Source organism: Coccinella septempunctata, chromosome X (genome assembly GCF_907165205.1).
Source record: "Coccinella septempunctata chromosome X, icCocSept1.1, whole genome shotgun sequence".
Taxonomy (NCBI): domain Eukaryota; kingdom Metazoa; phylum Arthropoda; class Insecta; order Coleoptera; family Coccinellidae; genus Coccinella; species Coccinella septempunctata.
The window spans coordinates 21,534,030-21,555,638 of record NC_058198.1 but is presented as its reverse complement, the minus strand read 5'-3'; the positions used below and the strand labels follow the sequence as shown (position 1 = coordinate 21,555,638).

Here is a 21,609-nt window from a genome sequence, read left to right as displayed (position 1 = left end):
CAGGTCTCGTTAAGATGATCTTGAATGAAGCTCTTCAAAACGGCTAGATCTTCAGCCTTGTGTCTTGATTTTATCCGGGTGGGTTTGATCAGTGGGTCTCCAACGGCAGCCTCAAAAGCCTCTTTTGTATTGTCGATTAACTCTGATGAATCTCTCCTTGGCCTTTTTTGCTGTCGGTCTGGAGCATCTGTCACCTGCTCTTCAGCTAGTTCTATCTCCGGAACTTCTCTCACTTGTTCCGTTCTTGGCCTTGCTTCTAGGGCTACAGCTTCACTTCTGTGAGTCATCGCTTGGTGTTGTTGGTCTGGAGCATCTGTCACCTGCTCTTCAGCGCGTTCTATATCTGGAACATCTCTCACATGTTCCGTTATTGGCCTGTTGGAGCGTGTACCAGTCCTGGTTCGGCCCGCGATATCACTCAAAAGGGCTACAGCTTGTTCTTGAGTTATGTCAACCGTCAATTGCTGATGTTGGCTCAAAGCATCTGTCACCTGCTCCTCAGCTTGTTGTTCCAACCTTCCTTGCTCTCGAGGCCGCTGCAAGATTCCTCTTCTTTTGAGATGACTGATCTGATCTCTCAGGTTTTGCTGCGTCATGTAGTTGAGGCCTGGACAATTTTCGCACCACAGACCATGCAGCCTATTCATGTATCCCCTTCTGTCGGGTCCTGATCTTCTGTATAGCGCAGACAGCAGGCTATGCTGCTCGGGCGTCCACTTGTGGCGTCCCCTTTGTGCTGTCCTGTTTCGGCTGCCGGTTCCGACTACGGGGTGCTCTTGCGAGCTTTGAATCCCTATGCGACCGACAACCTGAACTCTCTCCTCGTCGATGTCCTCCTCGTCTAGAGGCGTAGCTTTTTGTATGGCAGGCGCCCGCCTTCTTAGCGTTCTGCCGTTGGTGTCCCGCATGCTGTCACGTCCAGCACCAACTCCAGACGTGCCCTGACGATCCCCAGGCAGCGACTGTTTTCCGAGGCTTAGCTGATTTCTTTCCGACATCGGCTGAGAGTGACCGGGGTCCGCGGGATTGTCACACCCGTATACTACTAAGTAGTACCCCCGTGCAGGGTTATTATTATTATTATTATTATTATTATTATTATTATTATACAAAAGAGAAGAGGAGAGGGTAAACACCTATGACCCTCATTTACAAATTAGAAAGCATGTAACAAAATGTATTAAATAAAATGGAAACCAAGTAAAGTCCCGAAAAAAACTGAACAAAATAAGAAAAAGTCCAAATGAAAATCAACTAGAAGCGAAAAACACATCCAGCAGGTTCTTGAAAGAGTTCACTGACGTAGCACACACGATGTCATTGGGCAGTGAATTCCACAGATGAAAAACTCTATTGCTCAGGAAGTGCTCCCTAGGGGTCGAGCGGAAGTTCTCGCGGTAAAGCTTGAAGGCATGACCGCGTAGATTGGAGCAGGAGAGTTGAAATAAACTACTCAGGTCGCAGCCCAGTAAGCCATGCAGAATTCGGTAAACGAAAATCAAATCTCCCCTGGTGCGACGATGTGAAAAAGATGTCAAACCAGACATCTGCAGCCTCTCTCCGTAAGAGGGACGCAATGGAGAAAGACCATAGGGTATCCTTGTGAAATTGCGCTGGACGGACTCCAGGGCACCATACAGGACCGGCGAATTCCAACATTGGACGGACATACGTGGTGTCCGTGGTCTATGTTTGTATTTTACACCATGATGCACATATACTGCAGCACCACCGTGCTCACCCTCGCCTCTACACCATTGTGCCGCTAAGTTGTAGTCACCAATTGATATCAGTTGTAGCTGCTCCAGTGTTTTCCAGTGTTCAGTCATCATGAAGAATTTGCACTCTTTTTCGGTTTGGAGAAAGTGTTGAATTCGGTTAGCAACATTACCAATAGACTGAACATTCTGATGAATAGCACTTATACTGATTTGAGAGATATTTTGAGTATCACTTGTATTGTTGTTCCTGATACAGTCTAGGCCAGCTGAGAATTTGTCTGAAAATTTCCACTTCTCTCACTCAGAAATTTCTTATTTTTTTCAAAATTAAATCTCTTCACTCCAACATTCTTCGGCCAAAATTGTGGTTGATACATAATGTCTTTTTTTCTAGTGGGGCTGTCACCAGAAATCTTTTTAATTGTCCTGGCTCACTTGGAATTTCTTCGACATTAGTTGTTTCTCTTTCAGATCCTGGTTTATTGATAATATAATCCAGAATTTGTTCCTCTGTAGTCACTCTATTCACTCTGTATATATACAGTATATATACATGTCATTCTAATCTGATATATGATTGTCGGAAAATGCAACGTGGAATACGTAGATCTTGTAGATGAGAAAGTTCATCTTTACATTGATTCCAACAGTGCACGACGTCAGGAGTAGGGGTCTGGTCCCACTGTAAACCTTGAATCCAAAGAACCTGAATGTGATGCTTCATGAAAAAAGTAAAAGGAGTTAAAAAACCCAAAGGATCGTAAATTCGTGCAAGTTGCGATAATATGCTACGTTTAGTGCAAATTGAATCTATCTTCGATGCTGCAAAGGAAAACGTATCACTATTGGGATTCCAGCAAAGTCCTAGAATCTTCATAAATTCCCCATCAGTGAATGAGAAGGACCGCATCAGCTGGTGTTCCATTGGAATTCCTTCGAGAAGCTTTGGCTCATTACTCGCCCATTTTCGCAGTTCAAAGCCCCCTATATTCAAAAGAGAAATGAGGTCATTTCGGAGATTTATAGCCTTTCGAAGATCGTCGGAACCCGATACAATATCATCGATGTATATATCCTCATTTAGGATCCTAGAAGCTAAAGGATAGCTATCCTTCTCGTCGGCAGCCAACTTACGCAAGGTTCAAAGCTCCAGAAAAGAAGCTGAAGACAACCCATAAGTAACAGTGTTTAACTCATAACACCTTATTGACTCTGAGGGCGAAAATCTCCAGAGAATGCGCTGATATTTACGATGACCTGAGTGAATCAGAATTTGGCGATACATTTATCGTATATCGGACGTGAACACAAACTTATGCGTACGAAATCGGAGAAGAATAGTGGCAATATCCTTCTGCAGTTTTTGACCTGTAAGAAGACAATCATTCAAGGACGAGTGACCAGCAACCTTCGCCGAAGCATCAAACACAACCCTGAGTTCAGTGGAAGTGCTATCGGGTTTGAGAACGCAATGGTGTGGAATGAAATAAGAAGATTCATCAGAAGGCTTTGACTCTACCAACGTCATATGGTTAGATTCTAAATAATCTTGCATGAAGTCATTATATTGTTGCCGGAGAGAGGAATCTTTATCGAGTCGTTTCTCCAGCAACAAGAAACGACGCAATGCCAATGAATAAGTGTCGCCAAATGAATCGGGAATAGACTGCTTGAAGGGAAGTGAGACACTAAAACGACCCGTTATACTATCTCGAGAGATATCTTTCTTGAAAATATCTTCACAGAGAATCTCATCGGAAGAATGCGATTCCGATGCCGAAATTGGAAGGTCTTCGAGTTCCCAAAATGCCTTTAAAGTTGCGTTCAGAGATGAATCTAGGGTTACATGCAATGAATTCACTACATTACAAGAAGAATGAGTTCTGCCCATCAAGACCCAACCGAAAACAGTTTCGAGCGCTGAAGGTTCTCCTACCCCACCATCCTGACGATCATCAAGAAGTAAAGAAGGAAATATTTCTGCTCCTAGTAGTATGTCAACACTACCAGGTTTATTGAAATTCGGATCTGCCAACAGTGATTCATAAGACGAAAATTTGGTTGTGAAATTTGGCAAATCTGAACAAATTTTTGGGATCACAACAGCATCGAAAGTAAAGATTGGATGGGTAATTTCTCGGGGACGGATTGTGCAAGTGACAGTAGAAGATGATGGAGATGATCTTTCCCCTATTCCTTTAATGCATAAAAATGATTTGGATAATGGAAGTCCAAGTGAAGCAACGCACTTTCTAGTGATGATATTAGTTTGGGAAAGACTGTCTGAAAGAACTCTCACAGTTTTATAATTTCCCCAGGCATCGAGAATTTCTACTTGAGCTGTAGCGAGAAGAACATTGGAAGTAATCGAAGATGCCGTGGTAGTGAAACTCTGAGCAGAACTACATGAATTATTTTCTGGAGATGGTAAAGTTTGTTTTTCCTTTTCATCGGAATCGATATGTAGCAAAGAATGGTGTCTCCTAGAGCAAGAATGACAACAGGATTTAGAAGAGCATTTCGAAATGTCATGTGCCGAATGCAAACAATTTACACACCAATTGTTACTTTGGCGTTTTGGACAGAAATGAATAGCATTTATGAATACTATGAATTGCAATAATTACATTTTATTTTTGAAGGCGTATTATTAGATTGAGCAAGGAAAATAGAAGTTGATTTATTTGAAGATTTTTTTGTTTAGTTTGAGTTTGAGAAAGTGGACTGTATTTGGGTTTAGTTGAGGTAGAAAGAGCTGCAGATTCTAGAGCGGTGCACTGATTTAGAAGAAAATTATGTAAATTTGTGAATGATGGAATATCTGAAGAGCATTCTTGCAATTCGAAACGTTTAATCGTAGCATTATCTAATTTTTGAATCATTATATGGAAAAGTATAAAGTCCCACTGATCAACAGGCAAACCTAAGTTTTTCAAGGATGACAAATTTTCCGAAAATGTATCAAGTAGGTTCCTTAAACCTTCAACCGACTCATGTGTCAGCTTTGAAATGTTTGTGATCTCCTGCCAATATGAATTTGCCAAAAGACGTTTATTTTGATATCTTTTAGTCAAAGTTTCGAAGGCAATATGGTAATTTTGTGCTGTTAATGGAAAACCTTTCAACAATGACAAAGCCTGAGATTTTAAAGAACTCAGAAGATATTGAAACTTTTCAATGTCTGACAGATTAGCATTTTTGTGAATCAAACTGGTGAACATATCATGAAAGGCTGTCCAGCCTTTATAATTTCCGCTGAATGATGGCAACGAAATCTTCGGAAGTTTGACATTAGGTGTGGCTTTCGAAGACTTTACCGAAACATCATCAATAGTTGTTGAAGGAAATAAATTACTATAAGTTGTTTTTATAGTGAAATAGTTATCATTGAATGTCGACTTTATCTGTTTTTCTGACTCTAAATCAGGGTTTTCCGAAACTGACAGAAATGATATTATCAAATTGTGAACAGTATGAAACTTTTCATGAATATCCTCCAACTCTTCATATCGAAGTCGAAATCTGACATGACGACTTGCATCATCGACAGCTGCTGTCGCCAAAGAAAGAATTTCCTCAATATCATCAATTTGTAACTGTCGAATAGCGTAATTTTGTTTTAATTTATTAACACTCATGGTGAATGAATTGAATAAGGCGTAAATATGAGAGATCAAATTGAAATGCAACACTCAATATGCGAATCGAAGAAAAAGTAATGGAAAAAGTATCGAAAGTGAGATAAAGAAATGAAATAATTTCGAAACAATCGCCGAAGCAACGGAAATTGAAGAAAATTTGGCTCGAATTGGACCAATGTTACGAAAGCTCAGAGAATATGAAAAAAAAATGAGAAAAGAAACTATAGAGATACGCTGGAAGCACTCGACCTACCTTGTTGGGATGAACACCAGAAAATGGGGAGCTGGCACTTCCTGCTATCTTTCGAAGTCCTTTTGAGAGCACTATTTTTGAAAGCACTATTTGAGAAAAAACGGAATCGGAACTCAGAAAAATCGACGAAATTCGGTTGTAATTCGCACTGTCTCCGTCCTTCGTCAATCGAGAAGTTATATTAATCTCGCCCATATGTCTCCATATGCAGTCCGAGATTTTCCAGCGTATTTGCCGATGATGAATTGAAATATTCACAAATGAATGAATAAAAGAAAAAAAGGATAATTAATTATAGAAACTGACGCGTTGATTCAACGATCGTTTCGAAACAAAAGAAAATATATATATTGAATTTAGAAATTCAATTCAATAAGAGTGTTGCATTAACAGCTAGGGAAATAAATACGTTGGCGCCCTATTCCATCAAACTGAACTCACCCCATCTCCACTGTAAGCAAACCGAGGTGTTCCTAGCGTTTCCTTCCGTTTTTTTTGTTTTGTTTGTTCTTTCAAAAGTTAAGATAGTTGAACTTTTTTTTTTGGGCGTTATATGGTCAGCAACGGCTGTTCTCCGAGAACCGAGAACAGTTCATTTGGTGCATTTAGTTTGTCTATGATTTGGTCTAACCAAAAAAAAAATATTCTCTGTAATCTTTGGGTGTAACAAAACCTATCAAAGGGGAAGTTGTTGTTGTTTGTCACATATTACAGAGTAGTGTTGTTTGTTGCTGAAATTTTCTTGGTTTGCTGAATGCTCAAACGATGGCTGAAAATACGATTATAGAAGAAATTTTAACCGACAGTGATTCTGATTCAGAAAATACAGATAGCTCAAGTTCCACGAGCTCTAGTGTATCACTGGAGGATGAGATTAATTTAAATATAATTTTAGAGCACAAGGTTCGAGGTCCCATTGACAAAATACCGAGAATAGAGGGCTACATTGAAAATGTAATTGGACATTATACACCGGAAGTAGAGTAGCAGAGCAGATTCTGGGCCACTTCAATGGCGACTGAAGAGTAATCCGACAAAGTATGATTCGGAGTATTTGAACATTATGTGGTTGGATTATGAAATGTTATACTGGTGTGTTATTAGATTGATTGATGAATATTTTTCAGAGTTAGATGAAAAAATCGTTGTTTAATTAAGGGTGGTGCCTCTGTGTGCGTGAAAGGAAGAAGCTATAAAGGTGGTCCATGATTTCGTATAATAGATAAAATTGGAAATGTTTCTCTGTTCCTTTGACAGAGGTTTTTTTTTTCTCATCTGTGGAGATGTTCCGAGAAAACGTTTGGGTCTTTTATTGTTTAAATAAGGGTGTCTTTGCATGCCAGAAAAAAGAGCAATAAAGATCGGCAATAATTCAGTATAATAGATGAAATTCCTTTGACAGGGTTTTTTTTTCTTATCTATTAGGATGTTACGAGAATACTATCAGTTTGGGTCTTTTATCATGAAATGACAATTATCTGAATTAATGGTCACTCTTTTACTCCCCAATATACCTGTGGATTCTCACCGTAATAAAAATGTAAATTTTACCCATTCGAAATAGTTTTGGTGCTATAGGTATTCGAAGATGTCAGTCTGCATTCCGCCTCATGTGATAAGAATGACAGGATTACTCATTTCCTTTGTCCCAAAATTGGTACATTATGACCGCTAATGGGGGCTGAAGGTTAATTGTGTTTAATGACAAAGGGCGGAGCTATCCCTTAATTCTTCTCGATACACCTGTCGAGTGGCGTTTCTCATCGTAATAAATAAAAGATTTAATTGGTCTTCAGTTCAGATTCGTTTGATGCAGATCTTTTATAACGAAAACAGTCTGGTTATTTTTTTGAATGGTAGGAGGGGCTATGATGTTGAAAAAATTGTAATGGTGAAATACATAAAACGTTGATGAATTGTATGTTCATATCAGTTTTCAATAAGAAATTGTTCAGCCTTAACCGAGGAATTCATACAATACTACTTCTGAAATATAATGGCTGAATATTCAGTAAATGATATCGTTTGGAAATATAAACACTTCATCCAATACATCGTCGTAGCAATAATAATAGTAATATCCATTCTGGTGCTTATAAAATATTATAATTATAATAATAAATTGGTTAAGCCATCTACTATATGTCAAAAGTTCAAGTTTCATATTGATCATATTCAATGTCTTAGTTGTGGACTTACAATCTTCTGTTTCGGCAAAAGAATTCAAAAAGATTGTTTAAAAATGGATGCCGAAAGAAACAGTTTCATTATCGATGGAAGAATATACTGCTGTCCACTGAAATGCATCGGATGGGGACTAAATGTGGACTCTGTTGATGGAATTGCATGTTCAAAATGTGAATCCTTTGGAAATTGCAGATGCGATTGTGTAACTTATCAGTATATGAGACAAAATAAAAATTGATAATGCATAGTATGATTTTATCCTCCTATTCATCCTATTATATTTATTATTATTATTAAGACTTTCGCATTGGTGACTTCACACGCTTCTCCAGAGCAACATTCACTTATCTCAGATATCAAAAGGATTATGCTCTAATGTTTTTTCACATTTTAAGGATAGATAAGATGAAGGTAGCTGAAATGAAAAAGAAAATATAAACTTGATACATTACTCTTTATTCAATCTTATATGTCTAGATGAACATTTTAGTTTTAGAAATCTATGTTTATTATGAAAAACATCAATCCATTTATCATTTGATCTATTAGCAGTGTCACACAACCATGTATACAATTTCTCACAATTATTTATACTACAGATTCTCATATTATCCGCATGGGCAATGCATTCAGGTTTTTCCATTTCAAATTTCGGACATATCTCATTCCCCAAATTGATCATTGTAACAGTAGATTTCAATATATTCATTGAGAACTTATATTTTGAAACCCTTTCAGATGAACAATATCAAGACCAACCAATATCGTGTTGAATATGTAACAAGTTCCTTATAGTCAATGAACCCGTCACTATATTACAGACTGATCATATCGATGTCAACTTTCGAACTGTTTCAGTTAGAGGCAAATACTCCATCACACAGTCGTACACGATTATACAATATGCTTTAGTGGAGGTGGGAAAACCAACTCTAGATTCAATCTCAAGTTTCACATCAACAGTTGAAGATTTAAAAGATTCACTTCGTCTCGAGCAATCAATAACAAATAAGCATCTGTTTTTGAACTCCGAATATTGCAAAATTGGATTGATTTTCAGATTATTATAACTTGTTGAAAATTCTGTATAATTATAGTATGCTTCTGCATAATCATTTTTATTGAAATTCAATCTTAAATTTTCTTGAGGAATGAATTCACCATTCAGTAGCAAACGGATATTTGAGATGTCCAGATTGTCAAATAACGTGGAATTTTCAGTACTCTTATTTTTCTTATTTGTCTGAAAACAGCATATTATGAATCTAGGATAATCAATAATTGAAGTGGTTTTAATATTCCATATTTCTGTTAGAGAGTTCGCTGTCAGAGTTGGCAATTCGTGAATTTCCCATTTTCTGAATGAAAATAATATTGCTCTATTTGATTTCATTGATTCTAGTAATTCAATCTTCAATACATCATTTGGATAGATATGTTTAACTTTCAGTTCGATACTATCAATTGTAAATTTGCCTTTTGTAGCATTGACTGTTTCCTCGGGACCAGGTGTGATTTTCATAGCATTATTGTCATTTTGAGATCTCATCAATCGAATAGTTTGCTTCCCACAGATAGCTAAACGGTTATCGTCGAAGAAATTCAATACATGTCTTAATGGTATTCTAAATACAAAATTTCCATCAGCGTTTATTTTGGGATCATCAGGATATGACCAACTAGCTGTTTCCAATTCCCTCACAGAATCTTTATCGTAACACAGATATCCTTTTATTGTACTTATTAATCCTGGATCTCGTACCGAATCAACTTCAGTTCCATGTAACTCATATGAGATTGTGTCAAAAAGGAAAGCTCCCCCATTCAAAACTAATTGAACAGTTCCAATACCAGCAGTTTTTTGAAGTTTTCCCTTAATGATGAGAGCTGCATCATGCATAAGGACCCATGTATCAGCACGATTTATGGTTATTTCAATAGTATCATTATTGCCGAAAGATTTTACAAACGGCAAATATGTTCTTGTCTCCACTTTTGTGATTGATTCGTCATTGTTGACTGGCTGATATAGGTTAAAGGTGTTGTTGGATAGCATGTCCAATAGATTTTAGGAATAATTTATTCTTCACGGTGAGTTTTCCACCCAGCTTCTTACACGTTCTCTTCACAACTGGTTTAGATGGAGTAGGGGCTGCATATTTATTTTTCACAACTGGTATAGATGGAGTAGGGGCTGCATATTTATATGATGAGTTAATTATCAAGACCATTTTTTCAATTCTAATCGTATTATTATCTCCTCACCCCTGAGGTTAACTAGTTCAGAATCTTGATCGAGCACTTTCAAAGTTATATTGTATATTCTTGATGTTGTCAGTGGCAAATAAATCAAATTTCTAGGCACTTCGTCGATACTATATCCAGGATCGGAGTCTACTGAAAATTCATATATTGTATGTGATGGTCTATTGTTATAGAAAGCTCCTCCAGTAATATTGCTATCTATGTGTATAGTTTGAACCTTAACAATATTAACAGGTATATCAGATTCGTGAATTTGATTTGGTGGAAGAATTATTTTAGAGAACCCCAAGAGTTTTCCAATCGAATTGTCTTTGGAGAAATCAATCGCAAAGTCTTTATGGTAAATTTCACTTTTGAGTGTATTGCGATTGGGTCTTGAGAAAAATAGTTCCTCACTGTCACTCCTGTATTTTTCTTCCGGAAGTAGTTTTTTCTTCAGAAATTCTTCAATATCACTTATTTCATACGCCCCTGAAGGAATTTCAATTACCTTTTTATTTTCATTCAGAAAGTCATCAAAACCTGCTTTAGTTTCATAATAACAGAACTTATTATTATTTTCGTCAATGTTTGGGATTGAGTTATAAGTATGAAATCCTATCAATGCAATGCCATACTGGTAATTTGGATCTAATTCTATTGGAGTTGGTAAATCAATAGAGAGTATAGGAGATCGATCTTTCAATATGAAAAGAACAGACATGACTGAAAGAGAGAAACACATCATCTATTTATTTATATCATTTTGTTTGATAAAAATTCCACACACAGATGACCACAATTGTAGGGATTAGTTCTCTGATAATCAGTTTGGTTATATTTAATTTCAGAGTTTCTGAAATAACGAACTAATTCTTTAGGCGGTTTCAAATTTCCATAACTATCAAAATATTCCACATCTTTTCCCTTTTTGACATATGCAACCCAGTGCGTTCCTGGACCATATGAAGTATCTCAATTCACAACTCCACACTCTGTTCTGTTTATAGCTTTTGGTAAAGTGTTTCGCATAAATACACCTCGAAAATGAGGAATACTTTGGGCAAATTGTAATATCTCGTGATCATATAATGCCCTTTTGGGCAAACTTTTCAGAGGTTTTTTTTTTGCTTCTTCAAAAATAGTCCATAACCTTTTTTCATCTTTTTTAAGAACAATCCATGTCCAATAGCTTCCATAGCCCTATTATGCCGTTTTTCTTCCTCTAACTTCTTTTTTGCTCTGTTGGCATTGATAACAGCATTGGCAACTGAACCACTTCCTCCAAGCACTGATCCAATAGCACCCAAACCAGCTAAAATACCCATTAATGGTAGTACTCCACCACACTTACTTTCAAAGGGTATAGTTCGTGGAATTCGTATTTTACGTTTACCACCTGCCCTTTCAACAGCTGCTCTTGCTGCTCTCAGAGCTATGGATTCACAATGTTATAAAACAGTTTTAAATTTGACAAACGTTCATAGGAGACAGTTTGATGCTACAAAGCAACGACGTGGATCAGCAGCATTTAAATGGGTTGAAATTATAAAACCTTTAACTTCAACTCAAGGGGGTAGTTTTTTGACATACAATGAAAAACCAGTCGAGTATGTGTATTGGAATGATGTGAATGAACTAGTTGATAGATTACAATTACTTCATGCGTCAAGAGATGCCGGTAATACATCGGTGGATAATGAAATCCAATCTATTATCGAAGAACTACGCGAAGCCAACATTATATATTAATAATGCAGTTTGAAATGATCAACAGTTCAAGGATGCCTCTCAGTAAGTTTGGTGGAACCTCACGAGGGCTACAAAATAAATATAAACGTAAACGTACTGAAAGTCAAAGCTTCCCTTTAACTTCAGATGGTGATTATGATTTCGGTAATCGTAAGCTATGCAATGTGAGAATACCTACCGAAAAAAGTGATGTTGTGACTAAAGAAATTCTAGACAATGAATTGCTCAAAGTTATCAATTTAATGGGCGATTTAGGAATCAGAGTCCAAAGTATCAAAAACGAGTTGGAGCTCAGCCATGAGAAAATTATCTCCGATGTTTTATCCAACCAGGAAAAATGTCTTCAGGATTTGAAACAAGAACTGAGGAAAGATTTCAGATCATTTGTTATAAAGTTTAGTGAGAAGGTCACAAAGAATTGATTGAGATTTTAACTTTACGAATAGACTAGGTACAACTACAACTGACTCGATAGTTATCCCACTCAATTAAAAAAAAAGACCATTTCCAATGGAGCACTCAAAGGAGAAAGTTCAAGTGGTTAATGAGCTGCATAGACCAGCTAGAAAAAATTTCCCCCGAAGGCGTACTATCATCAAGGGTATAGATGATTTGTGGCAGAGTGATTTGATGCAAATGGACTAGTATGCTGATGAAAACAAAAATCATACATTTGTTCTCGTTGTGATTGATTGCTTTTCCAAATTTGTCTGGACTAAAGCATTGAAAACGAAATGTGCCGAAGAAGTTACTAAGGCGTTTTCGGAAATATTGAAACAGAGTAATAGAAGACCCAAGAACCTACAGACTGACCAAGGAAGAGAGTTTTTCAATTTTAAATTCAAAAACCTAATGAAAAAATATAAGATCAATCATTACAATACATATTCTGTGAAAAAAGCAGCAATTGTTGAACGAGTAATACGAACTCTTAAAGAAAAACTATTCAAGTATTTCAGTTTGAATGGAACATACTATTGGTTGCAAATCCTACCGAAAATTGTCGCTGATTACAATACAATTAAACATAGAACAATTGGAATGAGTCCTATTGAAGTAAATAAGTCAAATGAGAAACTCCTACATAGGAGTCGGTACAATCACATCAAAATAGCTGGTAGAGAAAAATTTAAAGTTGGTGATACTGTGCGTATAAGTAAATTCAAACATATTTTCTCTAAGGGTTATTTACCAAATTGGACAACAGAAATATTCAAAATCAGTAAGATACAAATTACTAATCCAGTAACTTACCTTCTTGATGACTTACAAGGTAATCCAATCCGAGGAGCTTTTTATGAGCCTGAACTGCAAAGCGCTTCAAACTCAGATATATATTTAGTTGAAAAAATTCTATGTGAGCGGGGAAACAAAGTACTTGTGAGATGGCTTGGATTCGATCAGTCACATGATTCATGGATAGATAAATCCAACCGTTTATAGAGATTTTTTAATTTAGTATCGCTTTGATCTTCAGTTCAGCAACATGTACTGTCAAGAGAATGAATTTAATCCATCTCCATATTACGATTCTGAAATGATTGATATCGAAAAAAAATTTGTTTTGAATACAAATTTCAAAACAGGAGGATATAACATCGATTGTGGCTTAAGTAGTGCGAGAAACTATGAACCCTCAGTGAAGCTGTCAACGAATGAAGACTCTTTGATGTTTGGTGGAAAAATGTTCATTTCGTTTGATTACATGCAATGGATGATGCTTACTGAAATCCTCAACTTGAATGAAGCAAATGATATTCGATTTATTGATGATATTTCTGTTACAACCACAACTGTGAATGGATTCAAAATGATCATGATATCAAGGAAGGAAAATCATTTATATCTTATTAGCGACGATGTTGCTAAGATTCTAGAATTCAATAAAAGTTTTCTCAGAAATAGATTGGAAATGCTTATGAAACTTGATTTCAAATCTTATTATAAGAATTTTCTGATAACTATAACCAATATTAAAAAAGATAGTTCGAAATCCATTGAAGAACTAATAGGAATTTTTTGTCAGATCAATCCTTCTATTGAAAATCTGATATTATGTGAATGTATGATTTCAAATGAAAACAACATTCTTTGTGACATAGAGAAATATTTGTGAAGGATAATAAAAATACTTTTTATACATTTCTTAGTATTTATTTCATATACATATATATCCACATATTTACAATGTTGAATGGTTCATTTAACATATTTCATAAATAAAATATTTCAGAGTCCGAATCTGAAGATTCGGAATCGATACAAAATGAGGATTTGTATAAATCTGGAGGTTCCCTTTCCAACTTTTCATATAAAGTTGGTTAAGTATTTCAGAAGAGACAAATATTTAAGAGGAGGAGGATTATAAACTAAAACATTTTTATACATTTCAGAATCAATTGATTCAACACAATGAGAGTGACATTTACTATAGTAAGAATTAATCAATATGGATTTTTTTAACAGCAATGCTCTTCTGTCAACATGAATTGAAAAATAATCATTCACTTTACTGAACGTGTCCAAATAAAGACAATGCGACATATTTTTCGCTGGCATATCTGTGTATTCCATAACATGAACTTTGATAGAAATTTCATTAATCGTACATATATATGAATCAGATTTGATTAAATTCCATTCAAAATGAAAATCTGCGTGATTTTCATCATCATCATCATCATCATCATCGCCCTCATTTGTCTTTGTCCACAATATGGATTTGCCACGGAACCAATCCATCATTAGATCATGATGAGGACCCAGTATCCATACTTCGATTATGTCAAAGGTTGGAATCAATCCCTGTAAGTACAATATGAATTGTCCCACAAGCATCCAATCCTTTATTGGAAACTGTTCAAATTCTTCATATTGTTGTGGAAACTTTTTGATGAATTTCTCAGACAAATTCGGGTCGTATGAGAAAGTTCTCTCAATGGCTGTCACAGCATAATTCATCATTATATTTCTCCCCCTCTCACCCTCTGGAATCTAGGATGATGATGGTATTCGATAATGACCCCAAGGTAGAGTACAATGTGAATTAGGTAGGATGTATCTTTTATCGTCTCTACTACACAATGCAATTTTCTCCTGTTCAATTGAAAAAACATCATGACATTTAGATATTATATTTCTTTGTCTTACTAATTTAGTGTTGGAATCAATCAAGCATTTCCAGTAGTCATCGAAAGAAAGGCTTTTAATCACATTCCGCTTTATGCCTTTCACTTTTTTTATTTCCTCTTTATCAACACGAAATGAGTACATTTTTGATCTTAATCCTACGAAATCGGTCATAACCTTACCATTATTCTCATCCTTCATCAAACCCAATACTTTTTTATTGACTTGAGGAATTCCATATGGATTTCCTTTAGGATAGTCAGATGTATCAAAGCGTGCGTAGCAATCTCGTTTTATGCACTCATAGGGATATTGATTTGATACCTCATAAGTTAAACTATCAGTATCTACATAATTCAATATACTTTCTTTGAAATTAGGTTGGAAATAATCGTAATGAAATTCGTACAAGCAAACCTTTGAAATGTCTAATACAGACATTCCTACATATATTGGTTTATCGATTGTGATTAAACGCTTTTGCAATTCAATAGCGACTAGATTTTCTCCGAAGATCATTCTATCCTTGTAGAAAGGGCTAGAAATCAAATTCATTGCACCATATCTGCCATACCATTTGTTGATCAATTTAACTTCTTTATGCTTCCGGACGTTTTCAATCGTTTTCCCATACACAGCATTAACCATTAATTTGAAAAGATTTTTTTCAAAATTGTTCTTTGCTGTCTGCCTCAAATGTGTATTTTTGTCAATATACATTTTGAGCCAAGCAGATTGTTTGAATTGAAGAACTCTATGGACTTTTTTCAAAACAAGTCCATGACTCAAGGCTTGTTTCAACGTCCTATAATGCACGATATAATTTTTTTTATGATAAAGGGTAGTTAATAATTTAGGCAACTTTGATCCAAGTGGGATACGTGATTCCGCACAGAATGGCAAGTCTTTGTGCTTGTCGTGTATTTCGGCGGGATATTCCAAATCAACCTCTAAAATATATCCCTCGGGAGCATCATCAGGTATTTGTGTAATATCTATATTTGTGTCTGTCCACTTGAATCCCCCATATGGCAAAAACTGACTCATAGCCCAACCATATAAGTTATTCACATCTAAGTAGAGTAAATACTTTTCAGGTTCATTAACATCGAATTTTGGCCCCATATATTTGTTATTAGCCGTAGAGTATCTGTTTGAACACTGACTTATTCCACCTCTTATACCGTTTTCTATGAATAGTAATATGTCAATATCTTTAATGATTTCTAATTTGATTTTTGTTGTTTTAAGCATACATTGAAAGGTATAACCCGGAAGGGTGTAAAAATGAATAGGATCTAATTCATACTCTTTTATACAGCTATTGCGGAATTGTTCAAACACATCGGCTAAAAGCATAATATCAGTTTTAAGATATAACATCATATAATCTTTCAATGATTGACAATTGAATGTGGACCATATTAGTTGAGCGTGTAGATATTGTTCATCACTTATCTCTTCATAATTCAATTTGTTGTAGAATTTCTCAATGGACGGTAGACATGTATCATTCAATTTATCAACACTACTAATATAGTCATAGGGAAACACACCTTTTTTAGTCAAAAGTTTGAATGCATCATCATTATAGTCGAACAATTGTTTTTTCAATTCAATAAACTGATTCAATGAAAGATATGAGGCTAAATTCTCTAGTGAACTGTTGAGAAAACGTAAACTATCAATGAACCTGAATTGTATTTGAGTATTTTCATCATATTTCGTAAAACTAATATATTTTTCTTTATTTAATGGTAGAAGAGAAACGCGGCCCTGTTTTGCAATCTCCTTTATAAGAAAATGTGCGTCATATCCACCTAGATTATGGAAAACTACTGGTATGATAAAAGACTTTTTGAAATTGAGATTACAACTATTGTGAGCCTACCCGCGGCACACTCCAGTAAAGTGATCATGGTCCATGACTATTTTATCATCCGCTTTGAATGTTTTCTCACATATATGGCATATAACTCGACTATGTGAACCAGTTGAGTTTATGGGTTTCACATGATTAATTATTTTGCATAATCTATCTGCAATCTCACACAATTTATTCGAGAACCATTCCATGCAATCAACCCCAGTATAGCTCTCATAATATGACGGTACAATGTCCTCATAAGCACTTTTCAAATAAAAACCTGCGCTGATAGGTTTGTGTTCTTGATACTTTAAACAACTCAAATTTATATCATTGATTGGTTTCAAATATGACTCAAAGTCACAATACATTACAAAAGGACTTCTCTGTTTGTATCTGTAATTTGTAAAACTAACATGAGACTTTTCTGGAAACTGTATGTGACATGGGTCATGATTCGAGCACAATTCGATATGTTTCCCTAGTTTTTCTTTTGTAGTAAAATAATTAAGACATTGATCGCATATGAACTTATTTTTTTTAGACTTACTAAGTTGTTTCGACACTAACCTCGACAAGTTCTTAATATACACATAATGATATTCTATTTTGGCATCAATAGGAGCATTTTTCCCATCATCAATATGGTTATATATATTCTGAATTAGAAGTAAATTGGCATGTCTTTGTGGAATTTTGGATTTGCAGATACGAGATGGAACTATAATCAAATCATCATTTTTAACCATTTGCAGTGAGAAAACATTCACTGAAACATTATTCAACATTTCAAACCTCTCTATATCTTTAAGTTTTATAGGAAAATCTATACCATCACAATTAAAAATAGTGCTTGGGTGGGGATATGATGACACTCTATCAGAGTGGGAAGATGCTGGATGTAAGCATGCAGTAATACTCCACAAAAAACAACATTGATCATTGTTTTTTATATTAATGCATGCTTTTTTGGCCGCAATTTTTTCAGGAAGATGGATGAATGAACTACCTCCATTACCCATTTCCACCTTATTCATATTGACTTCTAATGAAACAATTGATTGAAGAGCAAAACCACTCTCTTTCTCTTGAAATTCTTCAAGTTTTTGTTTGATTATGTTTAAAGCATTTCTTTCAAACCAATCGTTTAAATCTGTTCCCCCATCAATTGTTGCATTTTGTGTAGGGAAATATTTGAAATCGAGTAGCTCATCATCACCACTTTTTTTAATGAATTGTCCGCAAAATACTAAATTCACTTTAACAATTCCAATACTGCTTATTGCATTTCTAATTCTATATTTGAAAAGATGAAATGCATCATCGAAAAATTCTTCAACGACCGTATGCTTCAAATTGATTATAACCCCAGTTCTTATTCTTGATTCAAATGCTGATTGAACATCCTCCCATTTCACCCGATTACTTCTTACGCTTCGTATTCCCTCACCTCTATGCGCATCAAAGGATTTGAGTTGAATTTTGTATCTTTTCAAATGGCAAATGGCAGATTGAATGCTGAATTTTTGTCCGTGATGAGTATTTTTCATTAAATTTTTCAAAAAACGAATATGTTTGTTAATCAAATTGATCCATTTTTTTCTAATCATGATGTCATTTTCGTGAAACAGAAGATTCATTGCATTATGGAATAAATCAATATTACATACCTCCATCTTCACAATTGGACAATCTCAAAGAGTTGAACTGGTTTATATTTCGGTATTTCCTTCACCCCAAGGAATTTGATTCCAAACCCAGCTCCACTGAATTCCTTTATGACTTGCTTCAGATGGTCGTTTGCTCGTTTCGGTAGAAATATACACTTTTCTTCCAACTCCAAGAGAATAGATTCCCCGAATCTAGTCTTCAGTAATTTTGCATCAATTATTCGATGGACTTCACCCACTATCAAATCCTTAAGTGATGCAATGGGTTTCTGGTGCTGTGAAAGTGAACCACACTGGTTAATTTTTGTCAGATCCATTGTTATAATTTTTATTGTTTTTTTTTTATTTTATGCTGAAATAAATTTCAAATATTTAAGAATATTTCCATCGCTACAAAGTTTGAATACTTACATTGGAAAATGAGATTCGTCACAAAAATTCACTGAAGGAAAACAATTTCTTATTACTCTATGGACTGCAACAAACTCTGTGATATTCCTTTTTTCATCAAAGTCAGAGCAACTGAGAATTGAAGACTGATGTTGGAATGGCAGTTCTATTCTTTTTATATTCTTCTCGACCCTTTTTCCCCACCATCATAGCCCTTCTTACCATTCAAAAAAATAACCAGACTGTTTTCGTTATAAAAGATCTGCATCAAACGAATCTGAACTGAAGACCAATTAAATCTTTTATTTATTACGGTGAGAAACGCCACTCGACAGGTGTATCGAGAAGAATTAAGGGATAGCTCCGCCCTTTGTCATTTAACACAATAAACCTTCAGCCCCCATTAGCGGTCATAATGTACCAATTTTGGGACAAAGGAAATGAGTAAACCTGTCATTCTTATCACATGAGGCGGAATGCAGACTGACATCTTCGAATACCTATAGCACCAAAACTATTTCGAATGGGTAAAATTTACATTTTTATTACGGTGAGAATCCACAGGTATATTGGGGAGTAAAAGAGTGACCATTAATTCAGATAATTGTCATTTCATGATAAAAGACCCAAACTGATAGTATTCTCGAAACATCCTCATAGATAAGAAAAAAAAAACCCTGTCAAAGGAATTTCATCTATTATACTGAATTATTGCCGATCTTTATTGCTCTTTTTTTTTCTGGCATGCAAAGACACCCTTATTTAAACAATAAAAGACCCAAACGTTTTCTCGGAACATCTCCACAGATGAGAAAAAAAAAAACCTCAGTCAAAGGAACAGAGAAACATTTCCAATTTTATCTATTATACGACATCATGGACCACCTTTATAGCTTCTTCCTTTCACGCACACAGAGACACCACCATTAATTAAACAACGATTTTTTCATCTAACTCTGAAAAATATTCATCAATCAATCTAATAACACACCAGTATAACATTTCATAATCCAACTACATAATGTTCAAGTACTCCGAATCATACTTTGTCGGATTACTCTTCAGTCGCCATTGAAGTGGCCCAAAATCTGCTCTGCTACTCTACTACCGGAGATTTTTAAACAACATTTCAGGTAAGTTTAAAAGTTCAGGGAATTCAGTCCTTAATGAAGTAATACTTGCAGGGTGTCACCAGACACATATCAGTATTTGGTAGATTGTTTGAGGGAGACAGTAAGACGTCCAGATGGTCCAGGAAGATATCAAACTCCCTTAGAACATCAGGTACTGTTTGCCCTGTGGTTTTTTGCTACACCAGACTGCTATAGGTAGGTGAATTCATACTATTATTAGAATTATGTGTTGATTGATCAATTTCATCTGTAGGTCTGTATGTGAAAAATTTAATATGGGTAAAGCTACTGGTTTCCGCATAATAAGAAGGGTAGTGAAGGGTTTATGCGAACTGGCTCCAAATTTTATAAAGTGGCCTACCAACAGGAGCGATGCAGCAATTATTTGGAATGGATTTAGGGAAAAAGGACCTATTCCAAAAGTTGTTGGAGCAATAGATGGTTGCCATATTAATATTACCAAGCCATCTGAAGATGGGAATTCCTTCATTAATAGGCATCACAATTTCTCAATTCAATTACAGGTAAACATGATTATAAATTATCACAAACCTATTCTGTGTAAGGTCTCATTACTCAGAGCATTCACAAACGTACGTTTTCTTACTCAAAGTATGCTATCTGAGCATACTCTTACTTTACTCTCGGAGTAAGTTTGTGAAAGTAACACTATGGCCTTTGAAACACAAGAAGCCTAAATGACAGAGTGAATGCACTGTTGATATTCTTTGATTTTATAATGTACTTTTCTTATATTTCATTTTAGGCAGTTTGTGATCATGAGTGCAAGTTTACTCATGTATATATTGGAAACTGTGGCTCTGTCCACGACCAGCGAGTTTTGAGATGGTCAGAGATATCTGAATACTTCAATAATCCAGAAACATACTTCCCAGAAGATTGCCATTTGGTTGGTGATAGTGCTTATACCCTCCATAAGTACTTGATGGTACCTTACAGAAATAACGGGCATTTCACCGAACAGCAAATTCATTTCAACAGGAGCTTATCATCAGCCCGTGTTACTATAGAAAGGGCGTTTGGTTTGCTGAAAAACAGATTCAGGAGAATTTTAAATTGCTGTCCTTTAAAAGAAACGCAGTTTATCCCACAATATATATTGGCCTGTTGTGTCTTACACAACATTTGTTTAATGAACAACGATTTGATTAAAGTAGAGTCCATTGACACAGGCAATGTTTCTGCTGATACCCTAAATAGAAGATCCAATGAGTATTTGTTAGCAGGTGGTCAAGATAAAAGGAATAAAGTCACTATAGATATTTGGCCAGGAGAAGCGTGAAAGTGTTTATTAGGATTTTGAATATGAAAACGTTATTTTGATTAATGAAAAAATAAATGAGTTTCTAAATTAGTTGTTTATTTGTCATTCATATCACAACCCATGTATAGCTTTTCAGCATTTTAATAACGGCATAGAAATTAATTTCTAGCTTCTCATGCTTCCTCCAATAATCTGGACTATAGTTGAAGCAAGTAGTCAACAAGAAATAAAAGGCTACAAGCAAAATTAACATGTTTAATGAAATAACAAAAAAAGTCTAGGCAGTCTTGAAATGAATATGCCAGTCTTTAAAAATAGAAAATATGTACAAACAAAA

General features: G+C 35.4%; 1 protein-coding gene across 1 annotated transcript; it reads left to right on the top strand.

Annotated features, from left to right (window-relative positions):
• Positions 1-20,343: 20,343 nt before the first annotated feature.
• On the top strand, positions 20,344-21,359 carry LOC123322366 (putative nuclease HARBI1; the record flags this gene model as incomplete). The annotated part of the gene is made up of 2 exons (XM_044910311.1): positions 20,344-20,511; positions 20,754-21,359. Coding segments are annotated over 2 exons (705 nt in total), but the record flags the coding sequence as incomplete, so codon positions are not given.
• Positions 21,360-21,609: the final 250 nt, after the last annotated feature.